Source organism: Nuphar pumila, chromosome 3 (genome assembly GCF_984573655.1).
Source record: "Nuphar pumila chromosome 3, dmNupPumi1.hap1.1, whole genome shotgun sequence".
In the NCBI taxonomy this organism is placed as follows: domain Eukaryota; kingdom Viridiplantae; phylum Streptophyta; class Magnoliopsida; order Nymphaeales; family Nymphaeaceae; genus Nuphar; species Nuphar pumila.
In genome coordinates, this window is record NC_143251.1 from 126,354,711 (window position 1) to 126,374,585 (window position 19,875).

Genomic DNA, 19,875 nt, shown 5'->3' on the forward strand with positions numbered 1-19,875 from the left:
TGTTGTTGATATAACCTTCCACACTAAGTACCACGATTTCTTTATATTAAATTATGTGGAGCAAGCATTAGTTTTCATTCATGATTTACAGAAAAAACATGAGATTACAATGGAAGAAGAAGGTGGGGAAGAACCTAACATGGAAGAGGCCCACCAACAAATTCTCCATTTTCATCCCATGGCCGAGTTTTGAACGATTTACCAATGATGCTGCGCTTCTTGTTTATCGTCCCATCCTCACACCTATACTCGGGAAAAAAATCCAAAAATGTTTTGCTTCCTAGAATGTCCACTCCATAGAATAGAAAGTCTTTCACCAATTCCTATGAAAAAAACAAAGAAAACCTGAGCAAGGAAGTAATGACATTATCATTGCAAATTTGGCTGAGTAGTTAAGCTCATTATTATTATTGATATTGTTATCATTGTTATTGTGAAACTTGGTTTGGATGGCTCTTATGCTTCACAAAGTGACAAACAACTGAAAATACCTTTGCAAGGGACTCCCCAACCAACTTCTGTAAGAGTTGATGTCCAGGGTCCTGCTTGACAGAAATATGGCATTTTAACAGATTAGTTGAACCAGTCCATTCTCATATAAGCATAAAAGAAATGCCAATGAAATAACTATTTGTACAGAGATCACAGGCAAAGAAATAGTTCTCAAGGCATTAGTTTTTGACTAAATTAGGGCGGAAGGGACAGTCTTGCATTTGAGGTCACCGAGCCAAAGTGGGGATGACAGCTATACTTGAGGTCTTTCTTCCGAGTTAAGATCACATGGAGGAGACTGTTAAGTTTGATGTAATATGCATATTACTATTTTGTGTGCTACCCCTCTTGCTATGTATATGTTCATTTCATTATTTTGAGGGGTATTCTTGTATCTTTCCATAACGCTGCTGTAGAGTAAACTGTTTTTGTCTTATAGTGAGGTATAGGGGACTTCTCCCCTATAATGTATCTCTCATTTTAGAGCTAATGAAGTTTTCCTTCTTGGTGTGCCTTCTTTACTCATCTCTACTCTATTCTTCTCTCTTGTTTTGATAGAGACAAACCTGTATCCTGGTTCAACCCCAAATGAGGAAAATCATATTGACAGGAACCAACAGGAACTTATTGTTATTTTCATAAGATGAATGGCATACTACTAACTGTAAACTCTTTAAATGGATTTTTGGACCACAAAGATTTCAAGGCCAGAAAGCTTTGTAGCCTGTCCTAGTGTAATAAACTGAGGGCATTAGTTTTAAACAGAATTCTATAGCTTGATTGTAGTATAATCACCCTCATCAAGGAGAAACACCTTACATTGAAAGCAGCCCTTGGATTTGTGATGCAGAGCAGGATGGACCCAGGTCCATACAGCCTGACCTCGGCAGCAGACCAGATCCACATGAAGGGATTGAGGATCCGACCCAGCACACGGTACCGGGATGCGGGGACGTGGCTCCCCTGCATACCTACTCCAGACGAGCACGAAGCACGCCAATCCGGATGACCCAGATCCAGCAGGAAAACGGTCCGGATCCCATCTCGGGTCCATGTCTGGACCCGAGACCCGGGATCCTCAGCCGACTTTATAAAACCCTCTCCTAGGGTTTCGTGGAGATTACAGAAGATTGAAGACTCAACAGCCTTTCTTTTCTTTCGTTTGATATTGATTGTTCCTTTTCCCCTTTCAGTTATTCTTTGTTTAGTTTATTCTTTTATTGTTCTTTGTCCTCCCCTGATTTATTGAAACCTTATTGAAAATAAAAGAGAGCATAAGCCACACCGATTCTAGGTGGGCATCTATTCTTTTCTTCCCGAAGAACGCTGCATCAAAGTGGTATCAGAGTGGGGCGTCCATCTTCATCAGCGAGATGACTCTTGAAGCGGGGACCGATCCAGTATGAGACGAGGAGCGTGAGGAGACTCGCAGCGAAGATCCAATGTTGCGCGTAATGGACGTGCTGACGAAAATCCAAGAGAATATGTTGCGCATGAATAGAGATATCGCCGGCCTGTCGAAGCGACTGGATGGGTTTGATGAGCGCTTGACAGCCCTTGAGTCGCACAAAGAACTGTGCACAGTACCAAGCGCAGACCCCGTTGACGCGTCCGCAAACTTGAGTTCCAATGTCTCAGAACCCTATCAGCCGACGCAACTCCAGCAAGGTCGTGTTGCTGCCTTCCCGCCGGTTCCAGTATCTACCTCTGATCCGGGCACTTTCCAGCGGCACCAGGGGGGGGCGACGAGCAACAACCCCCATGTGGGGGTACCCCACCCCAGGCAGCGAGCACCTGCGTTGGTATCGCAGGTCAGACCGAACCTGCAAGACCCCAGCGGTACGCTGGGTCCACCTGCAAGTCTGGGTTCGTGGCAGCGAGTCCCTGCGACCGCGTCGCAGGTCGACCCAAGCCAGCAGGGCCCCAGCGTTACGCTGGGTCCACCTGCAGGCCCTGGCTCGTGGCAATGTTTCACGAGGGTTGCGCCGCAGGTCGAGCTGGGTCGGCAGGGCCCCAACATCACGCTGGGCCCTGCCGCAAATCCGGGTTCGTCGGACCGACCCGGGAGGGACTCACCTTTCCCTCCTGACCACGCGCGGGGAGGTTCTGTGGTCGCACCCCCGCGAGCGGGAACAAGTGAGGCCCTTTTGGTTGGGCCGGACCCAAGAGGGTCCGGTCCAGTCTTCACTTCAGCAGGGCATAGGCCCGGTTCGCTGGGACCAGCCATTGGGTCTCAGGGAGCGGGTCTGGGTCTAGAATCCCTTCACCCGGCCTACCTAGTTGGGTCCGGTTCGCGGGCTGCCCCGAACCAGATCCAACCTATTATTTTTTATCCTCAAAATAGACCCCATGTCGACCCAAACCCATATCGGGCTCGGGCCTGGACGGAGCTCCAGTTTGGATATGAGCCGGGTCAAAACCATACCCATAATCATATGGATCATGTATCGAGTTCAAACCAAGCCTCTTATCCCCACAACTCGACCCTCGATCCAACCTATCCATATCTAGGTCCGACGAATAGTTTAGGAATAGACCCGATCCACATCCCATCGGGCGAATCAACCCAACCATATATCAACCAGACCCTATACCCAAACCCGAACCAACCCATCAACCCAACCCTAATCCAAAATCCAATACAATATCTAATCCAACACCAGTATCTTAACCCAAACCCATGTTATGACATCCCTACCCACCTAGGACCCGAGACCCACCAGACCCATCCACCTTACCCTAGACTTTCCATCATCCTGGTGCCCCAACGCCGGCCGCCTATGTCACATGGGTGCGGGTGCGGGGATTCGGCACTTCCAAAAAACCCGGGTGTGGGGGTGCAGCAGGGGCAAAAATGTATATATATATATATATATATATATATATATATATATATATATATATATATAGAAGGGGGTCCGGGGGTTCCCCCAGTGTGGGTTGGGGGTCTAGTTTTTTTTTGCTGGTGTGTTTGTTTGAAGACTTGTTACCCACGTTCTGCTTGTTGTGTACTTTGGCACAACGGGACAAAATTGATGAACCGAAAGGATTGGCAATCTGATCGACCCAGCCTGCTGCGCTCTGCTGACTGTCATGATTCAATCATGTCTGAAACTCCCTGGTCTTCAAGAAAAAAAATATAAGTGAAAGGTTTGATGTGGTTTGTTGGAGAGAGAGTCTTCACGAGGCCTATGGCTCCACTGCCACGCCACTGCCTAGGGTTCTTCAAATTTCATTTTATATACAGTTGCACACATATGACAGCTAAAAGAAATTTATTGGATTTGACATGTGGAAAAGAGAGGTCTACACAAGGCTACGGCTAGAGCACCCATCTCGTCAGGAGAAAAGTGAATACTAATAGCCACCAAGGCTACCACCACCATTATCATTTATTATGGAGAGAGAAAATCCTTGACGAAGAAGGATCTGGATGGTTGAAGGATAAAGACTTCAAAAGACTCTTGAATTTTGGTTTTAATTTTTGAGGAAGATGGATCATCATTTCCAAGTTAACAGTATGTTTTCTAACGCTGCGAATTAATTTTTTGGAGGTAGGCATACGATAGAGTACCTAGGGACGTTCTCTGGTGGACAATGATGAAGAAAGGTGTTTCTCTCAAGTACATTAGTATAATTAAAGATATGTATGAAGGAGTAGTAACCAATGTCCGCACTTGTGGAGGGGTGACAACCAATTTCCCGATAACGGTTGGGTTACATCAAGGATCTGCTTTAAGCCCTTTCCTATTTGCGATAGTGATGGATGAGCTTACGAGATCAATTCAAGAAAATGTACCGTGGTGTATGTTGTTTGCTGATGATATTGTTTTGATTGATGAGTCTAGAGCTGGGGTTAATGCTAAGTTAGAATTATGGAGACAGACATTGGAAGCTAGAGGTTTTAAGTTGAGTAAGAGTAAGACTGAATATATGGAATGTCGGTTTAGTAAGCAACGAAGTAGTGATGGGAGTGTAGTGAAGCTTGGTGAGCAAGATATACCGGTGAATGATTATTTCAAATATTTGGGATCCATCATTCAAAAGTATGGAGAAATTGATGGAGATGTAAATCATAGGATAAAGGTTGGGTGGATGAAATGGAAAAGTGCTACTGGAGTGTTGTGCGATCGTAGAATGCCATTGCGGTTGAAGGGAAAGTTTTATAGGACGACTATTAGACCCGCTTTACTATATGGTACGGAATGTTGGGCTGCCAAGAGACATCATATTCAAAAAATGAGTGTAGCTGAGATGCGGATGCTTAGATGGATGTGTGGAAATACAATAAAAGATAAGATTCGGAACGAAGAGATACGTAAGAAGGTAGGTGTTGCACCCATTGAAAATAAGATGCGAGAGAATCGTTTACGGTGGTTTGGACATATTCGGCGAAGGCCTAATGATGCTCCAGTTAGAAGGTTGGAGAAATGGGAAAATATATTAGTTAAAAGAGGTCGGGGTAGGCCTAGGAAGACTTGGATGGAGATGATAGGAAAGGATATGAATGCTTTGAACCTCACCGAGGACATGGCGTTGGATAGAAATGATTGAAGGAAAAGGATTCATGTGGAAGACCCAAAATAAATTTCTTTTTTGGTTCATATCGCTGACCCCAATTGTTTTGGGATGAAGGCGTAGTTGTTGTTGTTGTTGTTGTTTGTTGTAGGAATAGCATGGGATGCCAACAAAGCTCGTCAGATGTTATGGACACAAGTGCCCCTTTACAAAACAAGAGCAGCAGCAGCAAGCAGCTGTCATCAGAACTTTTTTTTTAAATTCCACAACTCATTTCGTAGGGCAATTTTTTTTTTTTTTTAAATCCAAAAAAAGGACAGAAATGACCTTGGGTGCGGTCAACGCACTCAGGATCGAGTTGACCGCACTTGGTGCCGCACCCGCGTTGAGTCGCGTCGACGTGGGTGCGACACCCTGCTAGCCGAATCCCTGTGACATAGCCGGCCGCAGATGGCTCCCACCCATAGGCAAGCCAGACCGAGGCAGAATCAGCAGGGACTGGCGTGCCCTGAGCGCCGACCACCCATCGGTAGAGTTCGTCAGCACCAGCATCCAGGCGAGCAGTACCGCACAGAGGGCGATGAAGCAGTATGGGACGACGATGCTTTCTTGAACAATTATCCTGCAGGAATGGTGGAGGCTCGTTAGTAGAGAGCACGAGAGCACCCCTCCACTTATGGGGTGAAGCGGGATCTTCCAGAGTTTGCGGGGCAGTTTGATGTGGAGCAGTTCTTCGACTGGTCTTATGTCGTGCAGTTCTTTTTTTACTACCACACCGTCGCTGAGCACCAACGTGTCTCTCTTGCGTCTACTTGGCTGAGAGGTCTAGCACAGACATGGTGGGTGGAGTTGCAGCGATCGAGAGAGCGGCAAGGACTCGAGCGCGTATAGTCATGGGAGGAGATGCAGAGATTGATGCAGTCAAATTTTGTACCTTCAGATCACGTCGAGAGAGCCTACAAGGAGTACCTGACCCTGTGTCAAGGCACCCAAACTGTGACGGAGTACACTGATGAGTTCCATCGCCTTTCCCTATGTGTACAGATCGAGGAAACCGCCCGCCAGCAGATCACGAGGTACATTTCTGGTCTCTGTCCTGCCATTTCTGATGATTTTAATTGTATCACAGTCGAGACATTAGATCAGGCAAGCAGCTATGTCATGAATGTCGAGGAGAAGCTGAAGAGGAGGCAGGATTATAGGACCACTCGTAGTGAACCATCCAGTCGACCTAAGTCGAGTTTTCCAACCAGGGGAGCAAGCTCCCCTAGGAAGGACTTAAAGTTTACCCCTAGAGCAGACCCTAGCAAACCTGACCCGTCCGGACCCGCATACAATACCCGGTCCAAAGCCAAACCTATTGAGCCTACAATCCGTTGTTTTAGGTGTCAGGAATTGGGACACGTCGCGTCTAAGTGCCCCACTGCGGGCAAGAATACCCATCTCGTCGAGGGTATTGTGGAGTCGGCATCCGAGAGTGAGAGTGAGTCGTTGGTCGAGGATGAGGATGAGAGGGAAGTCGTAGACTTCGACGACAATATCAAAAATTTATTGTCCATCCGTCATGTTTTGACTGCACCCCGCGAGTCGGCCCCTGCGAAATGGTTGCGGAACAACATTTTTAGAACTCGGTGCAACTGTGAGGGTCACGTGTGTGATGTTATTATCGACACAAGTGCTTGTGAGAATATGGTGTCAGAGAGCGTTGTATCTACCTTGAACCTGAAAACCAAGAAACTGTCTCAACCATACAAGATGGTGTGGTTCAAGAAAGGTAACAAGGTTCCCATCACCCTGTAATGAAGTGCCAAATGAAAAAGGGCAAAGTCTTCAAGTGAAAGCACGGAAGCACGCACATACACAAGAGGCCACAAAGGGGCAAAATAAACCACAAAAGTGGTCAAGCACAAAAAGAGGTAAAAAAATATTCTTCACTTCATAGAATGCTTCACAAGAAGCTTGGAAAATACATGGGGTTGTGCCCCTTATTTATACACAGCAAGGGACCCAAGGAGGGGCTCCCATAGAGTCGTTGGAGCCCCTCCAACGGTCATATTTATGACTGTTGGAGGGGTCCAACGACTCTATGTGGACCCCTCTCAAATGATTAAAAAGAAAAACTAAAAAAACAAAAAAGGAAAAAGAATAAAGGAAAAAGAAAGAAAAGAAAAAGCATATCAATGATATGCGTGTACAGGTGAAATGGCAGAAATACCCCTGTCGGGTTTTACAAAATAAATATATATATATATATATTTATATATATAGATAGACACGTAGACATATATATATATCATATATATGTATATGTGTCGTAATCTATATATATACATATATATATATATATATATAAATATACATCATATTTTAACACCCCCCCTCAAACACATGGTGAAATCACCGAGAGTTTGCTAAGGAGGAAGTAGAAGCGAGGCGAAGGCAAGGCTTTGGTGAAGAAGTCCGCCAACTGATATTCGGTAGGAACATATGGGAGTTGAATGGTGCCGCGTAGGAACTCATCTCGAACATAATGACAGTCCATCTCAATATGCTTCGTTCGTTCATGAAAAGTGTAATTGCTAGCAATATAGATGGAGCTCTTGTTGTCACAACACAACTTTGAAGGAGTTGAGAATGAGACACCCATATCTTTAAGTAAGCTTCTTAACCATATAATCTCAGTTGTGGTAGTGGCCATCGCACGATATTCTGCTTCGGTAGACGAGAGAGAAACTTTACGCTGCTTCTTACACCTCCAGGAGATAAGCGACTCCCCAAGAAACACACAATAACCTGTGGTAGAAATACGATCATCGGGGTTACCCCCCCCCCCCCAATCAGAGTCAGTATACGCAAGTAAAGTAAGAGGTGAAGAAGAGGAGAAGAATACTCCCTTAGTTATGGAATTTTTTAAGTATCTGATAATCCTCATTACTGCTGCCATGTGAGTAGTGGTAGGAGCAGTCTGAAATTGGCTTGCACTATGAACTACATGTGAAATGCCAGGCCTGGTGATAGATAAATATGTTAAGGATCCAATTAATTGACGATAAGGCGTGGGGTCTGCTAAAGGAGTGCCATCATTGGCTCTCATCTTGGCATTGATCACTTCTGGAGTCTCCACCCTTTTGTCATTTGTCAACCCAGACTTAGCAATAATGTCAGAGGCAAGCTTCATTTGAGATAGGACATACCCCTTGGGGGAGTATGCAACTTCAATTCCTAAGAAATACCTTAGAAAACCCAGATCAGACATATCAAAATTTTTCTTAAGAATATTTTTAATAAGATCAATACCTTTCTTATCATTACATGTGATAATCATGTCATCAACATATAATAACAAAATTGTTATGTATTCATTAGAAGATTTAACAAACAAAGCAGTATCTGTGTAACATGAGGAGAAACCATTATCAAGAACTACTTTGCTAAAAAGATTATACCAAGCTTTTGGTGTTTGCTTTAAACCATAAAGAGCTTTGTTTAATTTTAGAATATTACCTTTCCCAATTTCAAGACCCGGTGGAGGGTCCATAAGAACTTCACACAGAGTTCCATTTAAAAACGCATTTTTAACATCAAGTTGATATATCGGCCATTGTTTGATGGATGCTAAAGCAATTAGGGTTCGTACACTAGTCATTCTGGCTACAGGAGCAAAGGTTTCTTCATAATCAATCCCATATTCTTGGGTGTAGCCTTTTGCAACCAAACGAGCTTTGTATCTTTCAAGAGACCCATCACATTTGGTTTTGACCTTATATACCCATCTACACCCAATTGCTTTTTTTCCTAAAGGTTGAGGAATAATGCTTCAGATTTGGGCCTTGTTAAGAGCCTCTAATTCGATTTTCATAGCTTCAATCCAATGTGGGTGATCTTTAGCTTCCTTGAATGAGGTAGGTTCATGATACGAATGTATTAACATGAGACATGCCCTATAATTCGGCGAAAAAGATTCATAAGACACAAATTTTTGTGGTGGCCTACTAGTACGAGAAGATCTCCTAGGTGGATTGTTATCAATAGATTCTTCTAAAGAGAAGTCTTGAGAGTATCTGTCAATAGCAGATTGATGTTCATTTCCTATCCACCGGGTATATACATTTATATCATTAAGGTTTTCATTTTGGGAAGTATTCTCATATTGTGGTATATCATTATAATGTAAAATTCCATCACAACTAGTATCACAAGTAATTGCCTCAGGAGACTCAATCCTAGGAGCTAAGTCGAATAGAAAAGAATAATCGATGTCTTCCTTAGATGTGTGGATATCGAAACCATTTTGATCTTCAATAAAGTTTACATTTCTCGACACATATAATTTATTGTTTCGAATATCATAGCATCTATAGCCTTTTTTATTCTCACCATAGCCAATGAACACACATTCAATAGCTTTAGGTGAGAGCTTATCTTGTCCTAGACTAAGTACAAAACATTTGCATCCAAAGATTCTTAGTCTATTAAAATCAGGAGTAATATTAAAAAGTTTTTCAAAGGGCGAAACATTTTTTAAAGAAGAAGAGGGCATACGATTCACAAGATATGTTGCGGTAAGAAGAGCTTCGGCCCAAAAGTTTTTAGGAACATTTTTAGACACAAGAAGAGTTCTTGTGGTTTCGATTAAATGTCTATGTTTCCTTTCCGCAAGACCATTTTGTTGCGGAGTTTTAGGACAAGATCGTTGGTGCAAAATTCCATTTGTTTTAAAATAATTTTGAAAATCTTTAGACATGTACTCTCCTCCTGAGTCGGACCTAAAAGTGGCTATATTGTGTTGGAATTGATTTTAAACAAGAGCGTGAAACTCTTTAAAATTAATGAAGACATCGGATTTATTCTTGATAATGTAAACCCATGTGTATCTAGTAAAATCATCAATAAAAGAAACATAGTAAGAGAAGCCCCCCTTGGACATAACGGGTGCCGGTTTCCATACATCGGAATGCACAAGTTCAAAAGGCCTTTTTGACACAAAATTGCTATGAGAATATGGAAGAGAGTGAATTTTCCAAAGAATACAATCATTGCATGTAAATGTATTTGTATTACAAAATTTTTCCAAAAACGGAAAAAGGTACAACTTGGAAATACTAGGGTGTCCAAGTCTCTTATGCCAAGTCTCAATATCTTTGAATTGAACGTGATTACAAAATGATTTGGATGGCAAAGACAAAAAATCCATATAGTAAAGGTCCCCTCTTCTATGGCCTTGCCCAATCCGCTTCCCGGACCGGAGATCCTGCACATAGCAATGGGTTGGTGAAAACGAGACATTACATTCAAAATCGGTAATTTGAGAGACGGAAAAAATATTTAGATTAAGTTTTGGAATAATTCGGATTTTGGGAACAAAAAATTCTTTGTTTTGGTCATAAGTTTTCTCAAGGTTTCCAATACCTTCAACATTTAAAGATGTTTCATCGGCGGTGGATACATATGATTTAAATTTATTGAGACTTGGTTTTGATAAAAGTGATGCATTTGGAGTCATATGGAAAGAGGCACCCGAGTCAAGAATCCAAGAGGTCATACCTGGAAAAGAGGAGATGGCGGCACCAAAAGTGGAAGGTGGGGAGGATGATGTAGAGGCGTTCATCTTTATAAATTGTTGAAGAGTTTCGGTTAGATGAGCGATGGACTCCTTTATGTCACCATCCTTCTTTGAATCTTCATTGATGATTGGAGGAGTTTCCCCCACGGAAGCCACCTTCTTCTTGAATCTAGGGCAATCGGGACGAATATGGCCCGGTTCATTACAATTATGACAAATAATTTTTCTTCCTCCACCACCATTATTCTTCCAAAAATGTGGTGGTTTATATGTTCTTACATTGTTGCCGGGTCTAGACACGGCATGCACTTCATCAACATCTCTTTTCAAGGCCAAACGGGTTTCTTCTTGACATAAATCGGCCAAAATATCACTTAGAGGGGTAGAGGCCCTATGAAGTAGAGATCCTCTAAGTTGTTCAAATTCGGGACGAAACCCATGAATAAATTGAAAAAACCTCTCTTTTTCCATTTGCTCTTGTCTCATAGCAATAGCACTTCCTTCCCATTGTGGTCCGAGAAGGACAAGTTCATCCCACAAAGAGGATAGGGCACTATAGTAGTCCCTAATGCTCATATCACCTTGCTTGGTAGCTCTTACCTTTTCTTGTAGAAAAAAATGCCTAGCAAGGTCTCTTTGGGTGTACATGCCTTTCATAAAAAACCATGCTTCATTAGCCTTTTTGAATTTTGCAAGGTTTGCACAAATCTTCAACTCGACATTATTCATGAACCATGCTAAGATTTTAGCATGTTCACTTTCCCAATCTTCCATTTTAGAAGAATAATCAAGAATAGCCTTTTCCTTTTCTTCTTCATTCAAAGCTTTTTCCTCATTTCCTTCAAATTTAGTTAACTTCAATTGTGGTTCCGGAATGGTTCCACATACATAACCCCAAAGCTTTTTACCTTTGAGATTATTCTCCATAGCGGCGGCCCACATGTGGTAATTGGTCCCATCCAATTTGAATGAGAGATCGATTTTTGCATCTTTGTTGGCCATTTAGAAAAACAAATTAATAAGACAAGAGAGAGGAGAGGTATTACTTGTCAAGGTAGAATCCGATGAAGCCTTCTTAACCAAGGCTCTGATACCATGTAATGAAGTGCCAAATGAAAAAGGGCAAAGTCTTCAAGCAAAAGCACGGAAGCACGCACATACACAAGAGGCCACAAAGGGGCAAAATAAACCACAAAAGTGGTCAAGCACAAAAAGAGGTAAAAAAATATTCTTCACTTCATAGAATGCTTCACAAGAAGCTTGGAAAATACATGGGGCTGTGCCCCTTGTTTATACACAGCAAGGGACCCAAGGAGAGGCTCCCATAGAGTCGTTGGAGCCCCTCCAACGGTCATATTTATGACCGTTGAAGGGGTCCAACGACTCTATGTGGACCCCTCTCAAATGATTAAAAAGAAAAACTAAAAAAATAAAAAAGGAAAAAGAATAAAGGAAAAAGAAAGAAAAGAAAAAGCATATCAATGATATGCGTGTACAGGTGAAATGGCAGAAATACCCCTGTCGGGTTTTACAAAATAAATATATATATATTTATATATATAAATAGACACGTAGACATATATATATATATATAAATATACATCATATTTTAACACACCCAACGTTGTTTAGTGCGATTCTCCATGGAGGAGCATTATCATGACGAGGTATGGTGTGATGTAGCCCCCATGAGTGCGTGTAACATTCTTTTGGGTCGTCCTTGGCAATTTGATCGCAAAAGCATTCACGATGGGCGCAAGAACACCTATTCCTTCCTTTTTAAAGGTCATAAGATAGTCCTTCTCCCTATCAAGGAGATCGGTTTTCCTACCGTGGATAAGCCTGAGCGGGTCCCTAGGCTCGCGGGCCTCTCATACTGGCCCTTCTTAAACCATTGTCAGGAAGATGGCTATTGTTATGCCCTGGTGGCAAAGCCGTTGATGAGTTTGTCTGTGTCCATTCCCGCGGACGTTGCCCCTCTTATAGAGGAGTTTCGCGACATTATGCCAGATGACCTGCCTTCGACGAGGGTAGTCCAGCACGCCATTGATTTTATGCCGAGATCGAGCCTCCCCAACCTCCCCGCATATCGCATGAACCCATCTGAGCATGCTGAATTATTGTGGCAGGTCCAAGAGTTACTGCAAAAAGGCTTTATTCGCGAGAGTGTTATCCCTTGTGCAGTACCCGCCCTGCTCACTCCAAAGAAAGATGGGTCCACGCACATGTGTGTTGATAGTCGTGCGATCAATCGCATCACGATCAAATACAGTTTTCTCATTCCCCGTTTGGATGATATGTTTGATATGTTATCTGGTGCCTCCGTTTTCTCCAAAATCGATTTAAAAAGAGGGTATCACCAGATTCGTATACGGGAGGGGGATGAGTGGAAAACGACATTCAAAACACGTGATGGGTTGTATGAGTGGTTAGTCATGTCATTTGGGTTATCTAATGCCCCAAGTACGTTTATGAATATGATGACCCAAAGTGTTGCGTCCATGTATAGGGAAGTTTGTTGTTGTCTATTTTGATGATATTTTGATTTATAGTTCATCTTTGTCCGATTATTTGAGTCACCTGCGTCAGGTCTTAGAAATTTTGAGGAGAGAAAAACTGTATGTCAATGCAAAAAAGTGTGAGCTCATGACGTCCAGTGTCGTATTTCTGGGCTTCATAGTGTCTTCCGATAGAGTTAAGGCAGATCCTGCAAAGATCCGTGCGATCGTAGATTGGCCTACCCCGAAGACTATCGGAGAGATCCATAGTTTCCATGGGTTAGTCACTTTCTACCGTCGTTTTGTGTGAAATTTCAGTACCCTCATGGCCCCTATTACCGAATGCCTAAAAGGTACTAGTTTCCATTGGACGCCTGCGGCGGGAAGAGCCTTTACGCTCATCAAAGAAAGAATGACTAGTGCCCCTGTCTTAGCTCTTCCTGATTTCAATGTTGTCTTTGAGGTTGAGTGTGATGCCTCAAAAGTGGGGATTGGTGCCGTCTTGAGTCAGAACCGCCGACCTGTTGCTTTCTTTGGTGAGAAGCTGACTCAGGTCAGGTGCCAGTATTCCACTCATGATGTTGAGTTCTATACCGTTGTACAAGCCCTACGTTATTGGAGGCATTATCTCATCTATAAAGAGTTTGTCTTGTACACAGATCATGAGGCATTGAAGTACCTGAATAGTCAAAAGAAGCTAAGTGTTCGTCATGCCAAGTGGGTTAGCTTCTTGCAAGAGTACACATTTACGATTCGCCATCAGTCTGGTACTCTAAACAAGGTGGTTGACGCTCTTAGTAGGAAGAATAGCCCTCTGATGACTATGTCAGTACAAGTCATTGGGTTCAAGCAGTGCAAGGAGTTGTACCCTATAGACCCGGATTTCCAGCAGGTTTGAGAAAAGTGCATCTCCTCTGATGGCACAACTGACTCAGGTTTTATTATCCATAACGGCTACCTTTTTCAAGGTAATAAGTTGTGTGTGCCTGCTTTCTCCCTTAGACTAAAATTGATTTCTGAATTGCATGAAGAAGGACTAGCTGGGCATTTTGGACATGATAAGACGTTCACATTGTTGAATGAACGATACTTTTGGCCCAAAATGCACAAAGATGTTGTCAAGTATGTTCAAAGTTGTCGAGTGTGTCAAGTGTCCAAGGGTCGTCGTCAAAATAGTGGTTTGTACACTCCATTGCCAATTCCTGAGCGGCCTTCGGAGCATGTGTTCATGGATTTTATTGTGGGTCTTCCCCAAACATCGCGTCGTTCGGATTCCATCCTATGTTAAATTGTAATTTATAAGACAATGTATTTTCTATATATATTTTATATATATAAAAGAAGATACATATACATATATATATTTCATATATGTATATATAAAATATATATTTCTTTATTGTATTGGCTGTAGGAGTATTTTAGTCATTTCTACATTTTACGCATATTCATGTTTTTTAATATGATTGTAATTCCTCCTTATTTTTTTATTTTTGTAATTTTTTTCATTTCTTATTTTTGTTTTTTTATATAATGTTTTTGTACACAGTCAGTGGCCGATTGTGTACAGTGTACAACAGTCAGCCATTGACTGTGTACACAGTTTTAAAAATATAGACGTTGGGCTGATTCCCAACGTCTCTAATAAGAGCTATTGGGAATAGCCCAACATCTCTTAAGTTTGCTTATAAATAAGGGTTGTGTGAGCCCATTGTATGTATGTATTAGAGTAAGGAGTTGTCTCCTTAAACTTATAAACACTGTGCATTTATTGCACTTTCTTTGGTGCAAAGCTTATTAACACTGTGCATTTATTGTACTTCTTTTGTGGTGTAAAGTTTATAAACACTGTGCATTTATTTTGTATATTGAGTATTTGAAGTATCAAGTTATTTGAAAACTAGATTGTTTGCAAGGATTCTTCACATGGTATCAAAGCAAGGTTGGAGAAAAAAAAGGATCGTGTGGATTCTCACTTTTTCGGGTGCCTCGAAAAGTGTGCCCTCGATTTTTTTGGTGATTGAAGTGGATTCACTTGTTCATCCAATATTTTAGAAGACTCTTCTATCAAGAAAGGTCGAAAAATCCTTTGTGGTATGTATTCTTTTTCATCATCTCTCCTCTCTAATGGGTGAAAAAGACTCATTTTTCTCTCGGCTTCAAACTCAATGGGTCCAACTATCACGTCTAGGCCGGAAACATGGAGGCTCATATTAAAGGAAAAGGGCTTTGGGGTTATGTTCAAGGCTCGATTCCCGAACCGAAGCCAAAGATAACCTTGATTGAGAAAGGAGAAATATAAATCCTTGAAGGCGAAGAAAGAGCCAAGGCTCTTAAAGACTACACCAAAAAGCATGAAGAATGGGAGATGAGGAATTTTAAAATCCTCTCATGGATTTTCTCATCCGTAGAAACAAGAATTAACGCCAATATTATCAAGTTTAAGAAGGCTTCTCAAGCGTGGGAGTACCTTGAGAAGATGTACACCTCTAGGGAGCTGTCTCATAAATATTACCTCCAAAAGAAAGCTCTAACTCTTCGTCAAGGAGAGATGACTATAAGGGAGTATTTTGCCGAACTCTCTTCTATTTGGGATGAGCTAGATATGCTCAAACCCAAGTGCAGTGGAGAAGCCATAGAGCTTCGTTATAAACAATTGAAAGAAGATACATTTTTTAATTTTTTGAATGGACTTAGGCCTGAATTCGAATAAATCTGATCTTCTCTTTTATCCACCTTCACTTCCCCCTCTCTTGAAGATGTAATTATTAAACTAAGTGGGGAAGAGACTCGTATGGGTATAAGCAATAACAACCTAAGTGTTCTAGCTACGCCTTCCTATAATAAAGAAAATGAAGGAGTTAATGTCGTCTCAAGACCGGGGAGCAACTTAAGAACCTACAAGCCTCCTCACTTCAAGAATCAAAACTCAAGTGGTCAAGGAGGGAAGAAGGATTATAGCAAGCTTTTATGTCATTTTTGTAAGGAACCGAGGCATATCAAGCCTATTTGTCCAAAGTGGAAAAAGTTACTTGCCATGGTTACTACATCTCAACCTCAAAAGGAAGAGTGCTCGTCATCTTCAAATGGAGCTATTTCATTGCAACAAATCGTGGATGCACTTCAACCTCTTTTAAAAGGGGCTATTTCCGGAGCCGCCATGTCAACCTTTTCTCCTCCCGGTAAGACCTCTTGGCTTTTAGATTCAGGTGCTTCTTTTCACATGACCCCAAGTTTTAGTTCTTTTTCCGAATACTCAAAAAATCTCTCTCCATCTTTTGTTTCAACTACGGATGAAACATCTATTGAAGTAAAAGGAATAGGAAATTTTGAAAAACAAGGGTTCTTTATTCCAAAAATTAGATTTATACCCAAATTAAACTTAAATTTGCTTTCTGTTTCTCAACTCTCGGATCATGGGTGTGATATAAAGTTCTCATCTAACAAATGTTGGATACAGGATCGCCGGTCCGGGAGATTGATTGGGGAAGGCTCTAGGAAGGGCGATCTATACTATGTCGATTCCCTTCAAATTCCAAAGAACCTGTTTTGTAATGTTGTCCAACAAAAGGATATTAATGTGTGACACAAGAGACTTGGACATCCAAATATTGCAAAAATTTCTCATTTACCTTTTGTTAAAAGTTTATGTAAAAGTGATTTAACTTGTAATGACTGTATTCTTGGGAAAATGAAAAAATTGTCTTTTTGTGAAAGATCTATGTTTACAATAAGACCTTTTGAAATTATCCATTCGGATGTATGGGGACTGGCACTCGTCCTATCAAAAGGAGGCTTTGCATATTATGTCATTTTTGTTGACGACTACACGAGATATTGTTGGATTTATTTTCTTAAACACAAATATGAAGTTTTCTCAATTTTTAAAACCTATCATATGATGATTAAAAATTAATTTAATGAGAATCTAAAAATTTTTAGAACTGACTCTGGTGGAGAATACCTTTCAAGTAAATTCAAAAATTATCTTGAAAGTCATGGTATTCTTCACCAAAGATCTTGTCCCAAAACCCCTCAACAAAATGGATTAGCCGAAAAGAAGCGTAGACATATAATAAAGACAACTCGAACATTACTTGTTTCTCAAAACATCCCAAAAGGTTTTTGGGCCGAAGCGGCTTTAGCATCTGTCTATTTGATAAATCGGCTACCTTCTAAAAACTTGAACAATATCTCGCCTTTTGAAAAATTGTATACCAAAGAACCCAACTATAGTCGGTTGAGAATTTTTGGTTGCAAATGTTTCGTTCTTACTGACAAGAATGACAAGCTTTCGCCAAAAGCCATTGCTTGTGCTTTTCTTGGATATTGTGAAACCCAAAAAGGGTTTCGTTGTTATGATATTGAGAATGACAAGCTATATGTTTCCAGAAATGTGAGTTTTCTGGAAAATGTTAATGGTTTTGAAAGGAATGAACCCTTTGAAGAAAACATGGATTACTCCTTTTTATTTGAAATGTTAGCACATGATGATGATAGTGATGACGATTTCATTCATAATGACGTCAATGATAAAGAAGATGGCTTTTCCCATCCACCTATCTCCCAACATAGAAGTGGAGGAGCATTGAGAGATCCTATAACATATACCCATAGAGATAAAAACAGTTTTAGGAGTGCAATTGAAAATTTCAGTGAACCTAGTGGGTCCAATTCAACAAATGATGAAAACCTACGAAGAACTGAGAGAAGTAGAAAGATGCCTTTTAGGTTTATTTCATATGATTCATTTACTCCTAAACATAGAGTCTGCCTTAGCGCCATTCATTCCTATATAGAACCCAAAAACTTCGAAGAAGCCAAAAAGAATGATGAATGGCTGAAAGCAATGGAATGTGAGCTTTCAGCTCTCAACAGGGCAAAGACTTGGGAGTTCCAAGATCTTCCTAAGGGTAAGAAAGCAATAAAGTGTAGATGGGTATTTAAGGTAAAAACTAAGAGCGATGGATCTCTTGAGAGATATAAGGCTCAATTAGTTGCAAAGGGATATAGTCAAGAATACGGGATTTACTATAAAGAAACTTTTGCCCCTGTGGCCTGAATGTTCACTGTCCGATGTCTCATTACTGTTGCCTCAATCAACAAATGGAGCATCTATCAAATGGATGCTAAAAACGCCTTCTTAAATGGTGATCTGAATGAAGAGGTATATATGGATGTTCCACCAGGAATGGAGACTCCCAAAGGGAAAGTGCTTCGTCTTCGAAAAGCACTTTATGGTTTAAAACAAGCCCCTAAGGCTTGGTATGATAGATTTAACTCTATAATGTTAGAAGATGGTTTTTCTTCCTGTTTCACTGACACTGCCTTATTTGTTAGAAAAACTAATGCAGAGATTGTCATTCTGCTCTTATATGTGGATGATATGCTTATAACCGGAAGTGATTCTAAAGGGGTTAAAAGCATAAAATCAATTTTGAAGAATAGGTTTGAAATGTCTGATTTGGGATTTCTAACTTATTTTTTGGGTATTGAAGTAGCTTACTCTCATAGAGGGTATTTTTTATCTCAAACTAAGCTTGCCTCTGAGATTATTGACCGGTCAGGTATTACAGATGATAAGGTTTGTGAAACTCCTGCTATTAGGAGTCAAAATGAAGATTAATGATGGTATTCCTCTCTCTAATCCCACCCCCTACAGACAGTTTGTGGGATCTTTGATGTATCTGAGTATTACTAGACCAGATATCTCTCATGCAGTTCATACTGCAAGTCAGTTCCAACATGCACCAACATCAGTTCACATGAGTGTCATCTTGCGGATTGTGAGATACATAAAAGGCACACTAAACAAGGGAGTATTCTTATCCTCTTCTTCTGAATTAAAATTAATTGCTTATACTGACTCTAACTGGGGAGGTGACCCAAATAACCGTCACTCCACCACTGGTTTTTGTGTGTTTTTAGGAGACTCGTTGATTTCATGGAGATGTAAGAAGCAGCAAAAAGTGTCTCTATCCTCAACAGAAGCTGAATATCGTGCCATGGCGACTACTACCATGGAAATTGTATGGATTCATCAGCTATTAGAAGACACGGGGATCTCAATAGAAGGGCCCACTAAACTATGTGTGATAACAAGAGTGCAATATACATTGCCAAAAATCATACTTTTCATGAGCGGACTAAACACATTGAGATGGACTGTCACTATGTTCGGGAAGCGTATCTGAAAGGAGTTATAGATCTTCCATATGTAACTTCAGAATATCAGTTGGCAGATTTCTTCACCAAAGTTTTGTGTGCTCCGCGGTTCAATTTCCTCCTTGGCAAACTTTCGGTCATCTTGCCCTAAGTTTGAGGGGGGGTGTTAAATTGTAATTTATAAGACAATGTATTTTCTATATATATTTTATATATATAAAAGAAGATACATATACATATATATATTTTATATATGTATATGTATTCATCTACTTGTATATATAAAATATATATTTCTTTATTGTATTGGTTGTAGGGGTATTTTAGTCATTTCTAGATTTTATGCATATTCATGTTTTTGAATATGATTGTAATTCCTCCTTTTTATTTTTTTATTTTTGTAATTTTTTTCATTTCTTATTTTTGTTTTTTTTATATAATGTTTTTGTACACAGTCAGTGGCTGACTGTGTACAGTGTACAACAGTCAGCCATTGACTGTGTACACAGTTTTAAAAATATAGACGTTGGGCTGATTCCCAACGTCTCTAATAAGAGTTGTTGGGAATAGCCCAACGTCTCTTAAGTTTGCTTATAAATAAGGGTTGTGTGAGCCCATTGTACGTATGTATTAGAGTAA

The 19,875-nt window shown here is 40.9% G+C and overlaps 1 protein-coding gene across 2 annotated transcripts in view; it reads right to left on the minus strand.

Moving 5' to 3' along the window:
• Nucleotides 1-19,875, minus strand: part of HY2 (phytochromobilin:ferredoxin oxidoreductase, chloroplast / phytochromobilin synthase (HY2)) — a 30,353-nt gene continuing 10,478 nt past the window's right edge. The window contains exons 7-8 of one of the 2 annotated variants that reach the window (XM_090000011.1): nt 492-542; nt 1-323 (exon numbers count right to left, since the gene is read on the minus strand). In XM_090000011.1, the coding sequence (XP_089856137.1) occupies nt 135-323; nt 492-542 (240 nt within the window). In that variant the 3' untranslated portion in view covers nt 1-134. Of the gene's footprint in view, nt 324-491; nt 546-19,875 lie in introns of both variants that reach the window. The other variant, XM_090000010.1, reaches the window with a different exon arrangement.